This window comes from Pristiophorus japonicus, chromosome 16 (assembly GCF_044704955.1).
Source record: "Pristiophorus japonicus isolate sPriJap1 chromosome 16, sPriJap1.hap1, whole genome shotgun sequence".
Lineage (NCBI taxonomy): Eukaryota > Metazoa > Chordata > Chondrichthyes > Pristiophoridae > Pristiophorus > Pristiophorus japonicus.
Window position 1 is genome coordinate 132,371,337 of NC_091992.1, and position 19,304 is coordinate 132,390,640.

A 19,304-nucleotide genomic window follows, 5' to 3' on the forward strand; every position below is an offset into this window, starting at 1 on the left:
GTGAGCTTCTGGAATACACTGCTGGTTGGTGCCTTCAAGAGATAGCAGGAGTGGTTCTTGCCTGGGCAGAGAGCACATCATATAGACCGGGGAATCCCCCAATCTTCATTCTATATGCAGCCAGGCACGTGTCTTCATAGATAACACTTGGTCCGTGATATCTCCTGGACTGAGGGGAATTTCACCCTTATTTTACCAGTATTTTTCTGTTTATTTTTCCCTCTTCCAGGGCTGGGTGGGAAGTGTTGGAGTCCTGCTGTTCCAGCCATCACGGTGCATGTGTGTGTGTGTGTGGGTGCATTTGGGTCCAGGTGGTCTTTTTCTGCCGACATACAATAGATTAATTTGTGAACTGTCCCGGGTTGGAAAGATTAGACTCACCTAGCAAGTAGCAAGCCCTTACTGTTAGCTGCATCGCTGCTATTGCGGTTAGTAAGTAGGTCGCTTTCCATCTGACGAGACCCTATTTCGCTCACTTTCCAGCGAGACAGGAAACGCGTGTGGGTATGTAAATATAGAACGATGCAGCAGGTTATTTTCACATGTGTCTGCTGCCTCTTGCTTGATCTTTGGCTGCACGAACTGTCCAGGTGACATTGGGTGAGGGAGAGCTTGGCGACAGGCGATAGACTTGAGGCGACAGGCGATAGACTTGAGGCGAGATGCCGGTGAGATTCAGCGAGCTGAGTAACCTGACCTCCCCGAAGGCCGTGGTCCGGGGGCTGCAGATGCTGTTCGCCTGCGCGGCCTTCAGCCTGGCGGCGGCGGCGGGCTGGAGCGAGACCGCCGAAGCCGGGGCCTTCGCCGCCTTGGCCATGTTCACCTGGTGCTTCTCCTTCGCCGCCACGCTGCTGGTCTTCCTGGCCGAGTTCACGCAGCTGCACAGCCTGCTGCCCGTCTCCTGGAGGAACCTGCCCGTCACCCTGGCCGCCTTCGCCGCCCTCATGAACCTGGCCGCCTCGGTCAGCTACCCGCTGCTGGTACTGAGCGCCGGGCCGGCCCCGGGCTGCCCTGGGCCCCGGGCTTGGAGCGACCTTTCCTGCAGCTACCAGCTCGCCGCCACCATCTGCTCCTGCTTCGCTTTCCTCGCTTACTCGGCCGAGGTTTTGCTGGCCCAGCGCGGCGACCAGGGCCGCGCTTACATGGCCACCGCGCCCGGCCTGCTGAAGGTTCTGGAAGTGTCGCTGGCCTGCCTGCTGGCCGTTACCCTGGCAACCGCCGAGCTCCCGCGCTCCGCCGCTTACTGCGCCTGCGCGGCCTCCCTGGGCGCCTGCGCGCTGCTGCCGCTGGTCGCCATAGTGACCATGGTGAGCGAGTGCCGGTGCCGGGCCCACTGCCCGCTGCCGCCGCCCCGCCGCCTCCTGCTGGCCGCCAGCTCGCTCGCCGCCCTGCTCGCCGCCGCCGTGCTGGCGGCCTGGAGCCTGGCGCTCGGGCGCGGAGCTGACCTGCTGGCCAAGTGCTCGTCGACGGACTGCCGGCGGAACCGGCTGCTGACGGCTACGGCTCTGTTCGCCGTCAACCTGCTGGCCTATGTGGCTGATCTGGTCTATTGCATCAAACTGACCTGCTCCAGGAGCTGAGATTCCGCAATCACAACTTGTGGTGTGACCCGAGGGTAAGATGTCATTCCTTTCTCTGATTATATTGACCACATTGCCTGGTGATAAAGCCCGCCTGCTGGGGCAAACTTCTCTCCCATGTTCGTGTTTGTTTGGAGCAGTTCTTTTACACCCAACCTTCCCTTTTTATTACACATTCATACTTTTACATTCGCATTTATTTTACATTCACTTATATATTCATATCGATTGTACATTCGTATATATTATACATTCACATTTACTGATAGAAACATAGAAAATAGGTGCAGGAGTAGGCCATTCGGCCCTTCTAGCCTGCACCGCCATTCAATGAGTTCATGGCTGAACATGAAACTTCAGTACCCCATTCCTGCTTTCTCGCCATACCCCTTGATCCCCCTAGTAGTAAGGACTTCATCTAACTCCTTTTTGAATATATTTAGTGAATTGGCCTCAACAACTTTCTGAGGTAGAGAATTCCACAGGTTCACCACTCTCTGGGTGAAGAAGTTTCTCCTCATCTCGGTCCTAAATGGCTTACCCCTTATCCTTAGACTGTGACCTCTGGTTCTGGACTTCCCCAACATTGGGAACATTCTTCCTGCATCTAACCTGTCTAACCCCGTCAGAATTTTAAACGTTTCTATGAGGTCCCCTCTCATTCTTCTGAACTCCAGTGAATACAAGCCCAGTTGATCCAGTCTTTCTTGATAGGTCAGTCCCGCCATCCCGGGAATCAGTCTGGTGAACCTTCGCTGCACTCCCTCAATAGCAAGAATGTCCTTCCTCAGGTTAGGAGACCAAAACTGTACACAATACTCCAGGTGTGGCCTCACCAATGCCCTGTACAACTGTAGCAACACCTCCCTGCCCCTGTACTCAAATCCCCTTGCTATGAAGGCCAACATGCCATTTGCTTTCTTAACCGCTTGCTGCACCTGCATGCCAACCTTCAATGACTGATGTACCATGACACCCAGGTCTCTTTGCACCTCCCCTTTTCCTAATCGGTCACCATTCAGATAATAGTCTGTCTCTCTGTTTTTACCACCAAAGTGGATAACCTCACATTTATCCACATTATACTTCATCTGCCATGCATTTGCCCACTCACCTAACCTATCCAAGTCGCTCTGCAGCCTCACAGCATCCTCCTCGCAGCTCACACTGCCACCCAACTTAGTGTCATCCGCAAATTTGGAGATACTACATTTAATCCCCTCATCTAAATCATTAATGTACAGTGTAAACATCTGGGGCCCCAGCACAGAACCTTGCGGTACCCCACTAGTCACTGCCTGCCATGTCACATTACTATCAGCCATGGCTCAGGGTACCACCCTCACCTCTGAATCAGAAGGTTGTGGGTTCAAGTCCCACTTCAGAGACTTGAGCACAAAAATCTAGGCAGTACTGAGGGAGTGCTGCACTGTTGGGGGTGGTATCTTTCGGATCAGCTCTCTCAGCTGGATGTAAAAAAATCCCATGGCATTATTTCGAAGAAGAGCAGAGGAGTTATCACTGGTGTCCTGGCCTTAGAATTTGGCTATAGAATTGTAGCTATATAAATGCAAATGTATGATTAAAGAAAGACTTGCATTTATATAGCGTGTTTCATGACCACCGGACGTCAGATAGCATTTTACAACCAATTAATTACTTTTTGAAATGTAGTTGATGTACTACATGCACATCAATTATATACCCACATTTATAATATACACACAAGATTTTATACATTCACATTTATTATACACCATTTATGGTCTAATACAGTTTTTACTCATATAATCAAATAACAACCACTGCACTACCGCACCCGTTGTTGGAATTGTAAAGCTGGAAGAGGTTACAGGAATAGGGAGGGGAGGGGACATGAAGACATTTGACAATTTTAAATCATAGAATCATAGAATGATCATTTGGCCCTTCATGCCAGCTCTTTGGTCGAGCTTGTCAATGAATCCCACTTCCCTGCTCTTTCACTGTAGCCTTACAAATGTTTTCCCTTCAAGTATTTATCTAATTCTCTTCTGAATGTTACTATCGAATATGCTTCCACCACCCTTTCAGGCAGTGCATTCCAGATCACAACAACTCGCTGTGTTAAAAAATGTTTCATTATGTCGCCTCTGGTTCCTTTGTCAATCACCTTAAATCTGTGTCCTTGGTTACTGACCCTTCTGCCACTGGAAACAGTGTTTCCTTAATTACTCTATGTCAAAACCCTTAATGACTTTAAACACTTATATCAAATCTCCTCTTAACCTTTTCTGCTCTAAGGAGAACAGCACAGCTTCCTTCTCCAGTCTCTCCACATAACTGAAGCCTCTCATCTCTGGTACCTTTTCCATTAAATCTCTTCTGCACTCTCTCTGAGGCCTTGACATTCTTCCAAAAGTGTGGAGCCCAAAATACTCCAGCAGAGGCCTAACCAATGTTTTATAAAGGTTTAGCATAACTTACTTGCTTTTGTACTCTATATCTCTATTAATGAAACTGAAGATTCCATATACTTTTTTAACAGCCTTCTCAACTTATCCTGCCACCTTCAAAGATTTGTGTACAATCACCCCCAGCTCCTCCCTCTGAGCTTGCACCCCCTTTAAAGTTGTACCATTTAGTTTATTTTGCCTCTCATTCTTCCTACAACAATGTATCACTTCACACTTCTGTGTTAAATTTCATCTGCCTTGTGTCTGCCCATTTTGCCAGTCTGTCTAAGTCCGATCACTGGGGAACACCACAGCACACTTCCCTCTGTTCGCCACTACTCTCTGCTTTCTATCCTTTAGCCAATTTTGTATCCATGCCATGGGCTTTAATTTTGCTAACTAGTTTATTGTGTGGTACTTTTTCAAATGCCTTTTGAAAGTGCATATACACAACATCAATCTCACTACTCTCATCAATCCTCTCCGTTACTTTATCAAAGAACTCAATCAAATTCGTCATTCACAATTTGCCTTTAATAAATTTGTGCTGACTTTCATTTATTAGCCCATATTTTTCCAAATGCCAATTAATTTTGTCCCGGATTATCATCTCTAAATGTTTCCCCACCATTGACTTTAGGACGACTGGCCTGTAGTTGCTGGGTTTATCCCTCTCCCCTTATTTAAACAGGGATGTAATATTTTCAATCCTCCTGTCCTTTGCCACGACCTCCATGTCTAAGGAGGATTGGAAAATTGTGGCCAGAGCCTCCACAATTTCCACCCTAGCTTCCCTCAGTAACCAAGGGTGCATCCCATCTGACCGGGTGACTTTTCTACTTTCAGCCATCCTTTTAAGTACCTCTCTCAGTTTTTATCCTGTCCAATATCGCTCCTACCTCCTCCTTTACTGCTACATTGGCAGCATTCTCTTCTCTAGTGAAGACAGATACAAAGTACAAAGTGGGTGTAGATTTAAAGTAAATTGGAGGAAAGTATGGAGAAGATATAAGGGGAAACTTCTTTACCCAGAGGGTGGTGGGGGTCTGGAACTCACTGCCTGAAAGGGTGGTAGAGGCAGAAAGTCTTAACACATTTAAAAAAAATATTTGGATGTGCACTTAAAGTGCTATAACCTACAGGGCTACAGACCAAGAACTGGAACATGGGATTAGGCTAGATCGCTCTTGATCGGCCAGCGCAGACACGATGTAAATTTCTATGATATTATGATACTCATTTTGTGCCTCAGCCACGCCCTCTGCCTCCACAAAAATATCTTCTATTTGGTCCCTCGTAAGCCCTACTCTTACTTTGACAATCCTTTTACTATTTATGTGTTTTATAAAAGACTTTTGGGTTCCCTTTTATTGTTGCACTCCTCTCTGTTAGTCCCCTGGACCTGATGGCTTGCATCCTAGGGTCTTAAAAGAAGTGGCTGCAGAGATAGTGAATGCATTGGTTGTAATCTACCAAAATTCACTGGATTCTGGAGAGGTTCCAGCGGATTGGAAAGCCGCAAATGTAACACCCCAATTTAAAAAAGGAGGCAGACAGAAAGCAGGAAACTATAGACCAGTTAGCCTAATATCTGTCGTTGGGAAAATGCTGGAGTCCATTATTAAGGAAGCAGTAGCAGGACATTTGGAAAAGCATAATTTAGTCAAGCAGAGTCAGCATGGTTTTATGAAAGGGAAATCATATTTGACAAATTTGCTGGCGTTCTTTGAGGATGTAACAAGCAGGATGGATAAGGGGGAACCAGTGGATGTGGTGTATTTGGATTTCCAGAAGGCATTCAATAAGGTGCCTCATAAAAGGTTACTGCACAAGATGAAAGTTCACGGGGTTGGGGGCAATATATTAGCATGGATAGAGGATTGCCTAACTAACAGAAAACAGAGAGTCGTGATAAATGAGTAATTTTCCAGTTGACAAACAGTAACTAGTGGGATGCCACAGGGATCGGTGTTGGGGCCTCAACCATTTACAATCTATATATTAATGATTTGGATGAAGGGACCGAGTGATAGAAACATAGAAGCTTACAGCGCAGAAGGAGGCCATTTCGGCCCTTCGTGTCTGCGCCGGCCGACAAAGAACCAGATGGCCCTTGGCTAGCAGCCCTAAAGGTTACATATAAATCTATGAACAATGACGGAAAGGCAAAGACCACCCAGCCTAACTAGTCCGCCTCACCACAACTGCAACACCCCTTATACTAAAACATTCTACACTCCACCCCAACCGGAGCCATGTGATCTCCTGGGAGAGGCAAAAACCAGATTTAAAAACCCAGGCCAATTTAGGGAGAAAGAATCTGGGAAAATTCCCCTCCACCCATCCAGGCAATCGAAACTAGTCTAGGAGATCACCCTGGCCGTATTCTATTCCCTGCAGTACTTACCATTATATCTGCAACAAAAGCTCATCCAGTCTAATCCCAATTACCAGCTCTAGGTCTGTAACCCTGCAGGTTACTGCACTTTAAGTGCCCATCCAACTATCTCTTAAAAGTGGTGAGGGTTTCTGCATCCACCACTCTTCCAGGCAGCGAGTTCCAGATCCCTACAACCCTCTGCGTAAAGAAGCCCCCCCTCAAATCCCCTCTAAACCTTCTACCATCCACCTTAAAACTATGCCCCCTCGTAATAGGCCCCTCCACCAATGGAAATAGACCCTTACTATCCACTATGTCTAGGCCCCTCAATATTTTGTATACCTCAATGAGGTCTCTTCTCAACCTCCTCTGTTCCAATGAGAACAAACCCAGCCTATCCAATCTGTCCTCATAACTAAGATTCTCCATTCCAGGCAGCACCCTAGTAAATCTCCTCTGCACCCTCTCTAGTGCAATCACGTCCTTCCTATAAAACGGCGATCAGAACTGCACGCAATACTCCAGCTGTGGCCTAACCAAAGTATTATACAATTTAAGCATAATCTCTCTGCTCTTATATTCTATACCTCGGCCAATAAAGGCAAGCATTTCGTATGCCTTCTTAACCACCTTATCCACCTGGCCTGCTACTTTCAGGGATCTGTGGGCAAGCAGTTTTATTATTTAAAGGGGCTGCTCCTGAAATTCTGGCTGCACTTCAGTCCCACACTCCTGATCTTTGGGCACCCTGTGCGGAAGGGAGTGGGTAGGTCCGAGGGCCTCCTCGTAGGACTGCTCCTGGGCACGGCCAAGGGTGCCATCAGCCGGTCCAGGCAGCGGGCGGTCGAGGGGGTCGTTCAGCCTGACTGCCTGCCTCTCTTCCGCACGTACATTCGCGCCAGGGTGCCCTTGGAGATGGAGCACGCAGTGTCCACCGGTACGCTCGCGGCCTTCCGTGAGAGGTGGGCACCGGAGGGACTGGAGTGCATCATCATGCCCGGCAACCAAATTTTAATTTGATTTTATGTTTTAAAGTTTAATTTGTTTTAATTGCCGGTGTTTTTAGTGTCCACCCTCCCCTTTTGTAGGGGGCACTTGGAGAAAAAAATATATATATGATTTTAGTGCCCAAAAAAAAAACTTTTAAAAAAACAAACAAACAAAAATAAAATACAAAAAACAAAAAAAAAGGGCCTTGTAAATGTTTGGTGCGTCCCCCAGATCGGGGGGCCACGATTTAATGTTTTCGTTTCCCCCAAAAGAGTTCTGTGGGCAAGCAGTTTTATTATTTAAAGGGGCTGCTCCTGAAATTCTGGCTGCACTTCAGTCCCACACTCCTGATCTTTGGGCAACCTGTGCGGAGGGGAGCGGGTAGGTCCGAGGGCCTCCTCGTAGGACTGCTCCTGGGCACGGCCAAGGGTGCCATCAGCCGGTCCAGGCAGCGGGCGGTCGAGGGGGTCGTTCAGCCTGACTGCCTGCCTCTCTTCCGCGCGTACATTCGCGCCAGGGTGTCCTTGGAGATGGAGCACGCGGTGTCCACCGGTACGCTCGCGGCCTTCCGCAAGAGGTGGGCACCGGAGGGACTGGAGTGCATCATCACGCCCGGCAACCAAATTTTAATTTGATTTTATGTTTTAAAAGTTAATTTGTTTTAATTGCCAGTGTTTTTTAGTGTCCCCCTCCCCTTTTATAGGGGGCACATGGAGAAAAAAAAATATGATTTTAGTGCCCCAAAAAAATAAAAATAAATAAATCAAAAACACAAAAAAAACAAGAACAAAAAAACAAAAAAAGGGCCTTGAAAATGTTTGGTGTCCCCCAGATCGGGGGGGACACGATTTAATGACTTAATGTTTTAGTTTTCTCCCAAAATGAGTTCTGCAGGCAAGCACTCCAAGGTCCCTTTGTTCATCTACACTATTAAGTGGCCTACCGCTTAATGTGTATATCCTTTCCTTATTCGCCCTCCCAAAGTGCATCACCTCACACTTAGCTGAATTAAATGTCATTTGCCACTGCTCTGCCCACCTGACCAGTAGATTGATATCCTCCTGCAGCCCATGACTTTCCTCTTCATTATCAACCACACAGCCAATTTTAGTGCCGTCTGCAAACTTCTTAATCATACTTCCTATATTCAAATCTAAATCGTTGATATATACCACAAAAAGCAAGGGTCCCAGTACTGAGCCCTGCGGAACCTCACTGGAAACATCCTTCCAGTCACAAAAACATCCATCAATTATTATCCTTTGCTTCCTACCTCCAAGCCAATTTTGGATCCAACTTGCCACTTTGCCCTGTATCCCATGGGCTTTAACCTTCATGACCAGTCTACCATGTGGGACCTTATCAAAAGCTTTGCTAAAGTCCATATATACAACATCATACGCACTACCCTCATCGACCCTCTTGGTTACCGCCTCAAAAAATTAAATCCGGTTAGTCAGATACGATCTTCCTTTAACAAATCCGTGCTGACTGTCCCTAATTAATCCTTGCCTTTCCAAATGCAGATTTATCCTGTCTTTCAGAATTTTTTCCAATAATTTTTCCACCACCGAGGTTAGGCTGACAGGCCTGTAATTACTCGGCCTATCCCTTTCTCCCTTCTTAAACAAAGGTACTACATTAGCAGTCCTCCAGTCCTCTGGCACCATGCCCAGATCCAAAGAGAACTGGAAAATTATGGTCAAGGCCTCTGCTATTTCCTCTTTTACCTCGCGCAACAGCCTGGGATGCATTTCATCCGGGCCTGGGGACTTACCTACTTTCAAAGCTGCTAAACCCCTTAATACTTCCTCTCTCACTATATTTATTTCATCCAGAATATCACACTCTTCCTCGATAGCAGTATCTGCATTACCCCTTTCCTTTGTAAAAACAGATGCAAAGTATTCGTTGGGAACCCTCCCAACATCTTCCGCCTCCACACAAAGATTACCCTCATGGTCTCTAAAAGGCCCTACCCTTTCTTTAGTTACCCTCTTACTCTTAATATATTTATCGAACATCTTAGGGTTTTCCTTAATTTTACTGGCCAAGAATTTCTCGTGCTCTCTCTTAGCATTCCTAATATCCTTTTTAATTTTGCCTCTTAACTTTCTATGTTCCTCTAAAGATTCTCCAGTATTTAGCCGTTGATATATGACACAAGCGTCCCTTTTTTAAAAATCCTCCACTGTAAGTCCCTAGACATCCAGGGGGCTCTAGAATTATTTTTCCCAGCCTTTTTCTTTAAGGGCACATGTTTGTCCTGAGCCTTCCAGATCTCCTCCTCAAATGCCTCCCACTGTTCCGACACTGATTTACCCACAAGTATCCACAGTCCACCATGGCCAAATCACTCCTTAACTTAGCAAAATTTGCTTTTCCCCAATTCGGAACTTTTATTCCAGGCCTATTCTTGTCCTTATCGATAACCAACTTGAATCTGACTGAATTATGGTCACTGGCACCCAAATGCTCTCCTCCTAATACCCCTTCAATCTGCCCAGCTTCATTCCCCAAAACTAAATCCAAGACTGCCCCCTCTCGTGTTGGGCTTGCTACATACTGTCTAAAAAAAAGTTCTAATGAATGCATTTTAAGAATTCCTCACCCTCTATACCCTTCACATTAAATTTGTCCCAATCAATGGGCCCAAGTTTCTGCCCCCTGTAAAAGTGTGCGCGCATGTGCAGTAGTTCCTTGCAGCCCGATGCTCTGCAGTTCAGCCTCCTGTTCAGCCCCCCCCTCGTTCAGCCTCCTATGGTCGGGTTTTGGGTTTAGCCTGTATTGAATACGGTTGTGAGTAGTTTACTTCTCTGGCAAAGTGTTTTGTGTATATGATGCTGTTTAGCATTGTTGTGTTCTTAATAAGACTGGTTGTCTGGGCAGAAACTAATGGCTTTTATAACTTTGAATCTTGATTTTTGAAAAGTTTGGGGCAAATGTATTATTTAATGGACTTTGGTCCAACCAATTGTCAAAGTGAACATGTATTACTTGTAGCCAACCCCCTCCGCCCCCGCGTTCAGCCTCCACACCCCGTCCCCCTCCCGTTCAGTCCCTCCACCCCTTACTTTCAGACAGAGACAGAGACAGAGACAGAGACAGAGACAGAGACAGAGACAGAGACAGAGACAGAGACAGAGACAGAGACAGAGAGCGCGAGCGAGACACAGAGACAGAGACAGAGACACACATAGAGAGACATGGACAGAAACACAGAGGTTGACACAAACACCTTCCCTTCACATAAAGGTAGGACTTCTATTTTTTATTTGTGATTGATTGATTGCTTATTACTTTGGTCTTGGTGCTTTAGGTGCAGGGTTCCTTCTATTTTTTTTATTATTTAATTGCTTATTACTTTTTGTGCTTCGTTTATTGCTTGGTGCTTTAAATCTACTTATGCTTCTTTAATGTTGTTGTATCAAAGTAAGAAGTTTTAGGCCATTTTAAGTGATGTATTTAATGCTTCAGTCCTTTGTGTTTAATGCTTCCCACCCCCCGTCTCTGGTGTTGTGCCTGCACTGAACTTAACTCTAGGTAAGGTTTTTCAGAACTTACAAAAGTAGACACTTTATTCTAAGTTAGTTTGGAGTAAGTTTTCACTGCCTAAACTTGCAAAACAGGCCTAAGTGGCTGGACACACCCCCTTTTGGAAATAAACCTGAACGAAAACAAAACTAAACTCCCAGCAGTGTGATCGCCCCTTTTTTATTTTTCAATTCGACCCATATGGCCTCATTTGATGATCCCTCTAACATATCATCCCTCCTCACCGCTGTAATAGTTTCTTCAATCAGTACCACGTCCCCCACCCCCGCCCCCCCCCCCCACTTTTTACCCCCCTCTCTATCTTGTCTAAAAATCCTGTAGCCAGGAATATTGATCTGCCAAACCGGCCCCTCTTTCAGCCATGTTTTGGTAATGGCTATAATGTCATACTCCCAAGTGTCTACCTGTGCTCTTAGCTCATCCACCTAATTGGCTATACTCCTTGCATTAAAGTATACACCATTCAGCGCTGGAAGATCTCCTTACTTACTACTTACTAAGCCATCTAGCCAAATTTGCTGATGATACAAAGATGGGTGGGAAAGCAAGTTGTGAGGAGGACACAAAAAAATCTGCAAAGGGATATAGACAGGCTAAGTGAGTGGGCAAAAATTTAGCAGATGGAGTATAATGTGGGAAAGTGTGAGGTTATCCACTTTGGCAGAAAAAATAAAAAAGCAAATTATTTAAATGGAGAAAAATTACAAAATGCTGCAGTACAGAGGGACCTGGGGGTCCTTTGTGCATGAAACACAAAATGTTAGTATGCAGGTACAGCAAGTAATCAGGAAGGCAAATGGAATGTTGGCCTTTATTACAAGGGGGATGGACTATAGAAACATAGAAAATAGGTGCAGGAGCAGGCCATTCAGCCCTTCTAGCCTGCACCGCCATTCAATGAGTTCATGGCTGAACATGCAACTTCAGTACCGCATTCTTGCTTTCTCACCACACCTCTTGATCCCCTAGTAGTAAGGACTACATCTAACTCCTTTTTGAATATATTAAGTGAATTGGCCTCAACAACTTTCTGTGGTAGAGAATTCCACAGGTCCACCACTCTCTGGGTGAAGAAGCTTCTCCTCATCTCGGTCCTAAATGGTTTACCCCTTATCCTTAGACTGTGACCCCTGGTTCTGGACTTCCCCAACATTGGGAACATTCTTCCTGCATCTAACCTGTCTAAATCTGTCAGAATTTTAAACGTTTCTATGAGATCCCCTCTCATTCTTCTGAACTCCAGTGAATACAAGCCCATTTGATCCAGTCTTTCTTGATATGTCAGTCCCGCCATCCCGGGAATCAGTCTGGTGAACCTTCACTGCACTCCCTCAGTAGCAAGAATGTCCTTCCTCAAGTTAGGAGGCCAAAACTGTACACAATACTCCAGGTGTGGCCTCACCAAGGCCCTGTACAACTGTAGTAACACCTCCCTGCCCCTGTACTCAAATCCCCTTGCTATGAAGGCCAACATGCCATTTGCTTTCTTAACCGCCTGCTGTACCTGCATGCCAATCTTCAATGACTGATGTATCATGACACCCAGGTCTCGTTGCACCTCCCCTTTTCCTAATCTGTCACCATTCAGATAATAGTCTGTCTCTCTGTTTTTACCACCAAAGTGGATAACCTTACATTTATCCATATTATACTTCATCTGTCATGCATTTGCCCACTCACCTAACCTACCCAAGTCACTCTGCAGCCTCATAGCATCCTCCTCGCAGCTCACACTGCCACCCAACTTGGTGTCATCCGCAAATTTGGAGATACTACATTTAATCCCCTCGTCTAAATCATTAATTACAATGTAAACAGCTGGGGCCCCAGCACAGAACCTTGCGGTACCCCACTAGTCACTGCCTGCCATTCTGAAAAGTACCCATTTACTCCTACTCTTTGCTTCCTGTCTGCCAACCAGTTCTCAATCCACGTCAGCATACTACCCTCAAACCCATGTGCTTTAACTTTGTACATTAATCTCTTGTGTGGGACCTTGTTGAAAGCCTTCTGAAAGTCCAAATACACCACATCAACTGGTTCCCCCTTGTCCACTCTACTGGAAACATCCTCACAAAATTCCAGAAGATTTGTCAAGCATGATTTCCCTTTCACAAATCCGTGCTAACTTGGACTTATCATGTCACCTCTTTCCAAATGCGCTACTATGACATCCGTAATAATTGATTCCATCATTTTAGCCACTACCGATGTCAGGCTGACCGGTCTATAATTCCCTGTTTTCTCTCTCCCTCCTTTTTTAAAAAATGGGGTTACATTGGCTACCCTCCACTCTATAGGAACTGATCCAGAGTCTATGGAATGTTGGAAAATGACTGTCAATGCATCCGCTATTTCCAATGCCACCTCCTTAAGTACTCTGGGATGCAGTCCATCAAGCCATTGGGATTTATCGGCCTTCAATCCCATCAATTTCCCCAACACAATTTCCCGACTAATAAGGATTTCCCTCAGTTCCTCCTTCTTACTAGACCCTCTGACCCCTTTTATATCCGGAAGGTTGTTTGTGTTCTCCTCAGTGAATACCGAACCAAAGTACTTGTTCAATTGGTCTGCTATTTCTTTGTTCCCTGTTATGACTTCCCCTGATTCTGACTGCAGGGGACCTACGTTTGTCTTTACTAACCTTTTTCTCTTTATATATCTATAGAAGCTTTTGCAGTCTGTCTTAATGTTCCCTGCAAGCTTCCTCTCGTACTCTATTTTCCCTGCCCTAATCAAACCCTTTGTCCTCCTCTGCTGAGTTCTAAATTTCTCCCAGTCCTTGGGTTCGCTGCTATTTCTGGCCATATAAAAGCAGGGAAGTCGAGCTACAACTGTACAGGGTATTGGTGAGGTCACACCTAGAGTACTGCGTACCGTTTTGGTCTCCGTATTTAAGGAAGGATATACTTGCATTGGAGGCTGTTCAGAGAAGGTTCACTAGGTTGATTCCTGAGATGAAGGGGTTGACTTATGAAGATAGGTTGGGCCTATACCCATTGGAGTTCAGAAGAATGAGAGAGGACCTTATTGAGACATATAAGACAATGAGGGGGCTCGACAAGATGGATGCAGAGAGGGTGTTTCCACTCATGGGGGAATCTAGAACTAGGGGACATAGTTTTAGAATAAGGGGTCACCCACTTAAAACTGAGATGGGGAGAAATTTCTTCTCTGAGGGTTGTAAATCTATGGAATTCTCTGCTCAAGGGAGCTGTGGAGACTGGGTCATTGAATATATTTAAGGCAGAGAGAGACAGATTTTTGAGTGATAAGGGAGTAAAGGGTTATGGGGAACAGGCAGGGAAGTGGAGCTGAGTCCATGATCAGATCAGCCATGATATTGAATGGCGGAGCAGACTCGAGGGGCCAAATGGCCTACTCCTGCTCCTATTTCTTATGTCATTATGTTCCAGTTATGTATTTTTACACTTGATTGTTCCTTGTCCTTTTGTGTAACTATTCTAAATCTGATGAAATGATCGCTGTTCTTCCACTGAAACATGCTCCACTAGCCCCACTTAATTCCCAGCTAGGATTCCTTCCTCGTTAGGCTGGAAACACATTGAGCAAAGTGCAAAGTGATACATTTTGGTAGGAAGAATGAGGAGAGGCAATATAAACTAATGGGTACAATTCTAAATGGAGTGCATGAACAGAGAGACCCGAGGGTATAAGTGCACAAATCGTTGCAGGTGGCAGGGCAAGTTGATAAAGTGATTAAAAAAGCATAAGGTATCCTGGGCTTTATAAATAGAGGTATAGAGTACAAAAGCAAGGAAGTTATGATGAACCTTTATAAGACACACCTTTGGCCACAACTGGAGTATTGTATCCAATTCTGGGCACCTCACTTTAGGAAGTATGTGAAGGTTTTAGAGAGGGTGCAGAAAAGATTTACAAGAATGGTTCCAGGGATAAGGAACTTCAGTTGCATGGATAGACTGAGAAGCTGGGGTTGCTCTCCTTAGAGCAGAGAAGATTTAATAGGGGTGTTCAAAATCATGAGGGGTCTAGACAGAGTAGATAGAGAGAAACTGTTCACATTGATGGAAGGGTCGAGAACCAGAGGACACAGATTTAAGGCTATTGGCAGAAGAACCAAAGGCGACACGAGGAAAAACATTTTTACGCAGCGAGTGGTTAGGATCTGGAATGCACTGCCTGACGGGGTGGAGGAGGCTGACTCATTCGTGGTTTTCAAAGGGTAATTAGCTAAGTACCTTAAGGGAAAAAAATGTGTAGGACTACAGGGAAAGGGCAGGAGATTGGGACTAGCTAAAGTGCTCTTGCAGAGAGCTGACACAGGCCTCCTACTCTGCTGTAAAGATTCTCTGATTCTAAGAAAGTTCTCCTGAACACGTTTCAGGAATTACCAGCCCCTCTCTTTGCCCTTTACACTGTTACTATTCCAGTCTATATCAGGATAATTGAAGACCCCATTATTGCCGCTCTGTAGTTTTTACAATAATTTGCCTGAAAATGTGCTCCTCTATCTCCTTCCCACTATTTGGTGGCCTATTATTATACACCCACAGTTACCCACTGAGCAGTACCTAGGTGTTTGGAATTTTTCTTGTGATTGGAACCCTTTCCGCTCAGTCCAGCAACAGCACCTCTCACAGTGACCATCAATCTAGTGATTGGAGCCCACACACCTCACCTCAGCACATTCTCAGAGGGTTGTAAATCTGTGGAATTCGCTGCCTCAGAGAGCTGTGGAAGCTGGGACATTGAATAAATTTAAGACAGAAATAGACAGTTTCTTACACGATAAGGGGTTATGGGGAGCGGGCAGGGAAGTGGAGCTGAGTCCATGATCAGATCAGCCATGATCTTATTGAATGGCGGAGCAGGCTCGAGGGACCGTATGGCCTACTCCTGTTCCTATTTCTTATGTTCTTATCTCCCCATTCCCAACCATCACTTGGGTGATCACAGACTCCTCCCCGGCAGAACAATCCACTCACTCAGAGCATTGTTTTGGTAACCAGAACCCAGCCTCCTCACCTGAGCCCCCTCCCCACCGAGCATCACACAGCAGATTGCAGCCTCCCTGTCGTCCTTTCCCCATCTCCACCTCATCCCTCCCTCCCTCTTCCTTTACTCCTCATCTAATCTCCCTTCCTTAACTTCCCACTGCTTCCCCTCCCTCTCCCCCGCTTTCCTTCTCCTCTCCCCCACTTTCCTTCTCCCTCGCCCTTTCATCCTGCTCTCCCATCTGTTTCCTCCTTCCTCTTCTTGGTCCAATTCAATTATCCCCCACTCTCTAACCCTGCTTGGCCTTGACTCCGTGTCCAATAACATCGGACATCACCTAGTATGTATTTTTTTGTGGGTGTCACTGGCAAGGATTTATTGCCCATCCCTAACTGCCCTTGAAAAGGTGGTGGTGAGCTGCTTTCTTGAACCACTGCAGACTGTGTGTTGATGGTACTCCCACAGGACTGGTAGGTAGGGAGTTCTTGGATTTTGACCCAGCGACGATGAAGGAACGGCGAAGTGGGGCACAAAGTATATTTGCCCATGGACATTCCCGGTGTCCCATGGTGTGGTTTTAAAGGGGGGAATCCTGGCTGACATGTCCCTTCATCTGTTTCAGGTGCTTTCTCCGATGACATTGCCTGCTTGTCAGATGGTTTGATGGATGATCCCGGAATGCTCCCTGATTCCCATAAATGTGGGATCTCTGAACCAGACAGTCTCCATCATTCTCTGCCACTGAACCTTGGGATCCACCTTACCCTTCAGACAAGACCGGGGCTTCTCATGCGAAGAGTTGACGGCTGGTTGGGGAGCGGATGAATTGCCCGTGTGGGGCCCACAGATATCTGACTGCACCATCCGAGGGGGACATTCATTTAAAGAGTGCCACAGAAAACTTTGAACTCTATTTGATTTAAACCCTTATCAGTTGTGGTGCAGGAGGAAGCTGAACATTATCTGAATGTCACAGTATCTGTATAAAGTCTTAATGGGGTCTGGATGAAATCTCCTTGTTAATATATAATGGATGGCCTGATTTACTGTAACTTATTGGAATTGACCAAGTCAGTGGGCAGGGTTTGTACCTCACTCACAATGGTCAAGGTGAGTGATCCATTGGGTCTTGACCCTTCACCTCTGGCACTCCTTATTGCCCTGGTAATATATCGGGGTATTTTGTATATGGGGAATCTTTCCTTGCACAGAATCTGTTGGGGTGAGTCTAAGATCAAGCTTTTTATTAAAAAAACAAATCCCTCTGCCTAAACTGTGAACTCTGAACATTTATAAAATGTGTGGTGTATCCCTGTCACTGTTTGGTCTTTTCACTATTTCCTCCTATTTACTACCCACAGTCGATGCTTGTTGACAACAAATGGTGATTCCTGTGTACCAGAACTTCCCTTCTATCATTTCCGATGTGGGCGGGTGTTTTGTTAGCACAGGCACAGTTACTTCATCAGCTGTAAAATTAACCGCTTGTGTAACAGCCTCTGACAGGCCTGATTGAACTATAGATTGAGCAGTGATGAAACCAGGCACTGTGATTAGCATCTTCAGCAACTAAATGTCAGCGGCAGAGCGTGACTTAATTTGCAAAGATAAGACAACCAAAGAATGAAAAGCATCGATTTATACCCAACATCTCCACCACAGCCAGGCCTGAGAGTCTGTTAATGTTGTGGGGACGGCAGTGTGACTCGTCACCCAGAGAACCTGAGTGCAAATCCCACCGTGGTAGTTTGAAAATTTGAATTTGGTTTTAAAAATATCAATCAGGAAATAATAAGTGACCATGCAACTGTGGGATTGTTGTAAAAATCCATCCGGTTCACTGATGTCCTTTGGAGAAGGAATCCTGCCAGCCTTACCCGGTCTGGCCTATATGTGACTCCAGTCCCACACCACCGTGGCTGACTCTTAACGGCCCTCTGGAGTGGCCAAGCGAGTCACTCGGTCGTATCCAACCACATGGCCTTTTTCGATCTTACAAAGGCCTTTGACACTGTCAATGGCGAGGGTCTATGGAGCTTCCTCCGTTTTGGATGCCCCGAAAAGTTTGTCAACATCCTTCGCCCGATGCATGACGACATGCAGGCCGTGATCCTTACCAACAGATCCATTACAGACCCAATCCACGTCCGGACCGGGGTCAAACAGGGCTGCGTCATCGCTCCAACCCTCTTAATCTTCCTCGCTGCCACGCTCCACCTCACAGTCAACAAGCTCCCCGCTGGAGTGGAACTAAATTACAGAACCAGTGGGAAGCTGTTAACCTACACCACCTCCAGGCCAGGTCCAAGATCACCCCAACCTCTGTCGTTGAGCTACAGTACGCGGACGACGCCTGCATCTGTGCACATTCTGAGGCTGAAATAGTCGTCGTATTTACTGAGGCATACGAAAGCATAGGCCTTACGCTAAATATCCGTAAGACAAAGGTCCTCCACCAGCCTGTCCTCACCGCACAGCACTGTCCCCCAGTCATCAAGATCCACGGCGCGACCCTGGACAAATGGACCATTTCCCATTCCTTGGGAGCCTCTTATCAACAAAAGCAGACATTGATGTGGAGATTCAACACCGCCTCCAGTGCGCTACTGCACCTGAGGAAAAAAGTGTTCGAAGACCGGGCCCTCAAATCTACCACCAAGCTCATGGGCTGTAGTAATACCCGCCCTCCTGTATGGCTCAGAGGCATGGATGATGTACAGAAGACACCTCAAGTTGCTGGAGAGATATCACCAACGATGTCTCCGCAGGATGCTACAAATCCCCTGGGAGGACAGGAGCACCAACATGTGTCCTCGTCCAGGCTAACATCCCCAGCATTGAAGCACTGACCACACTCGATCAGCTTCGCTGGGCAGGCCACATAGTTCGCATGGCAGACACGAGACTCCCTAAGCAAGTGCTCTACTCAGAGCTCCTTCACGGCAAACAAGCCCCAGGTGGGCAGCGGAAACGTTACAAGGACACCCTCAAAGCCTTCCTGATAAAGTGTGACATCACCACTGACACCTGGGATTCCCAGGCCAAAAACTGCCCCAAGTGGAGAAAGTGCATCTGGGAGGGCGTTGAGCACTTCGAGTCTCAACGCTGAGAGCATGCAGAAAACAAGCACAGGCAGCGGAAAGAGCGTGCGGCAAACCAGTCCCACCCACCCCTTCCCTCAACGACTATCTGTCCCACCTGTGACAGGGTCTGTGGCTCTCGTGTTGGGCTGTACAGCCACCAAAGAACTCACTTAAGGACTGGAAGTAAGTCTTCCTCGATTCCGAGGGACTGCCTATGATGATGATGATCCAACCACGACAAGCACTGTGGGAGCACTTTCACCACATGGACTGCAACGGTTCAAGATGCAAGGACCTT

At 46.5% G+C, this 19,304-nt stretch overlaps 1 protein-coding gene across 1 annotated transcript; it reads left to right on the top strand.

The window, feature by feature from the left end:
* The first annotated feature begins 519 nt into the window (after window positions 1–519).
* LOC139227183 (myeloid-associated differentiation marker homolog) lies at window positions 520–17,196 on the top strand. The gene is made up of 2 exons (XM_070858245.1): window positions 520–1,615; window positions 16,546–17,196. Exon 1 carries the CDS (start codon window positions 663–665, stop codon window positions 1,578–1,580), a length of 918 nt encoding a protein of 305 aa, XP_070714346.1. The 5' UTR covers window positions 520–662; the 3' UTR covers window positions 1,581–1,615; window positions 16,546–17,196.
* Window positions 17,197–19,304: the final 2,108 nt, after the last annotated feature.

Bases quoted from the DNA above. Each gene is read 5' to 3' on its own strand.
- LOC139227183 (XM_070858245.1), top strand. From the start codon at position 663: ATGCCGGTGAGATTCAGCGAGCTGAGTAACCTGACCTCCCCGAAGGCC.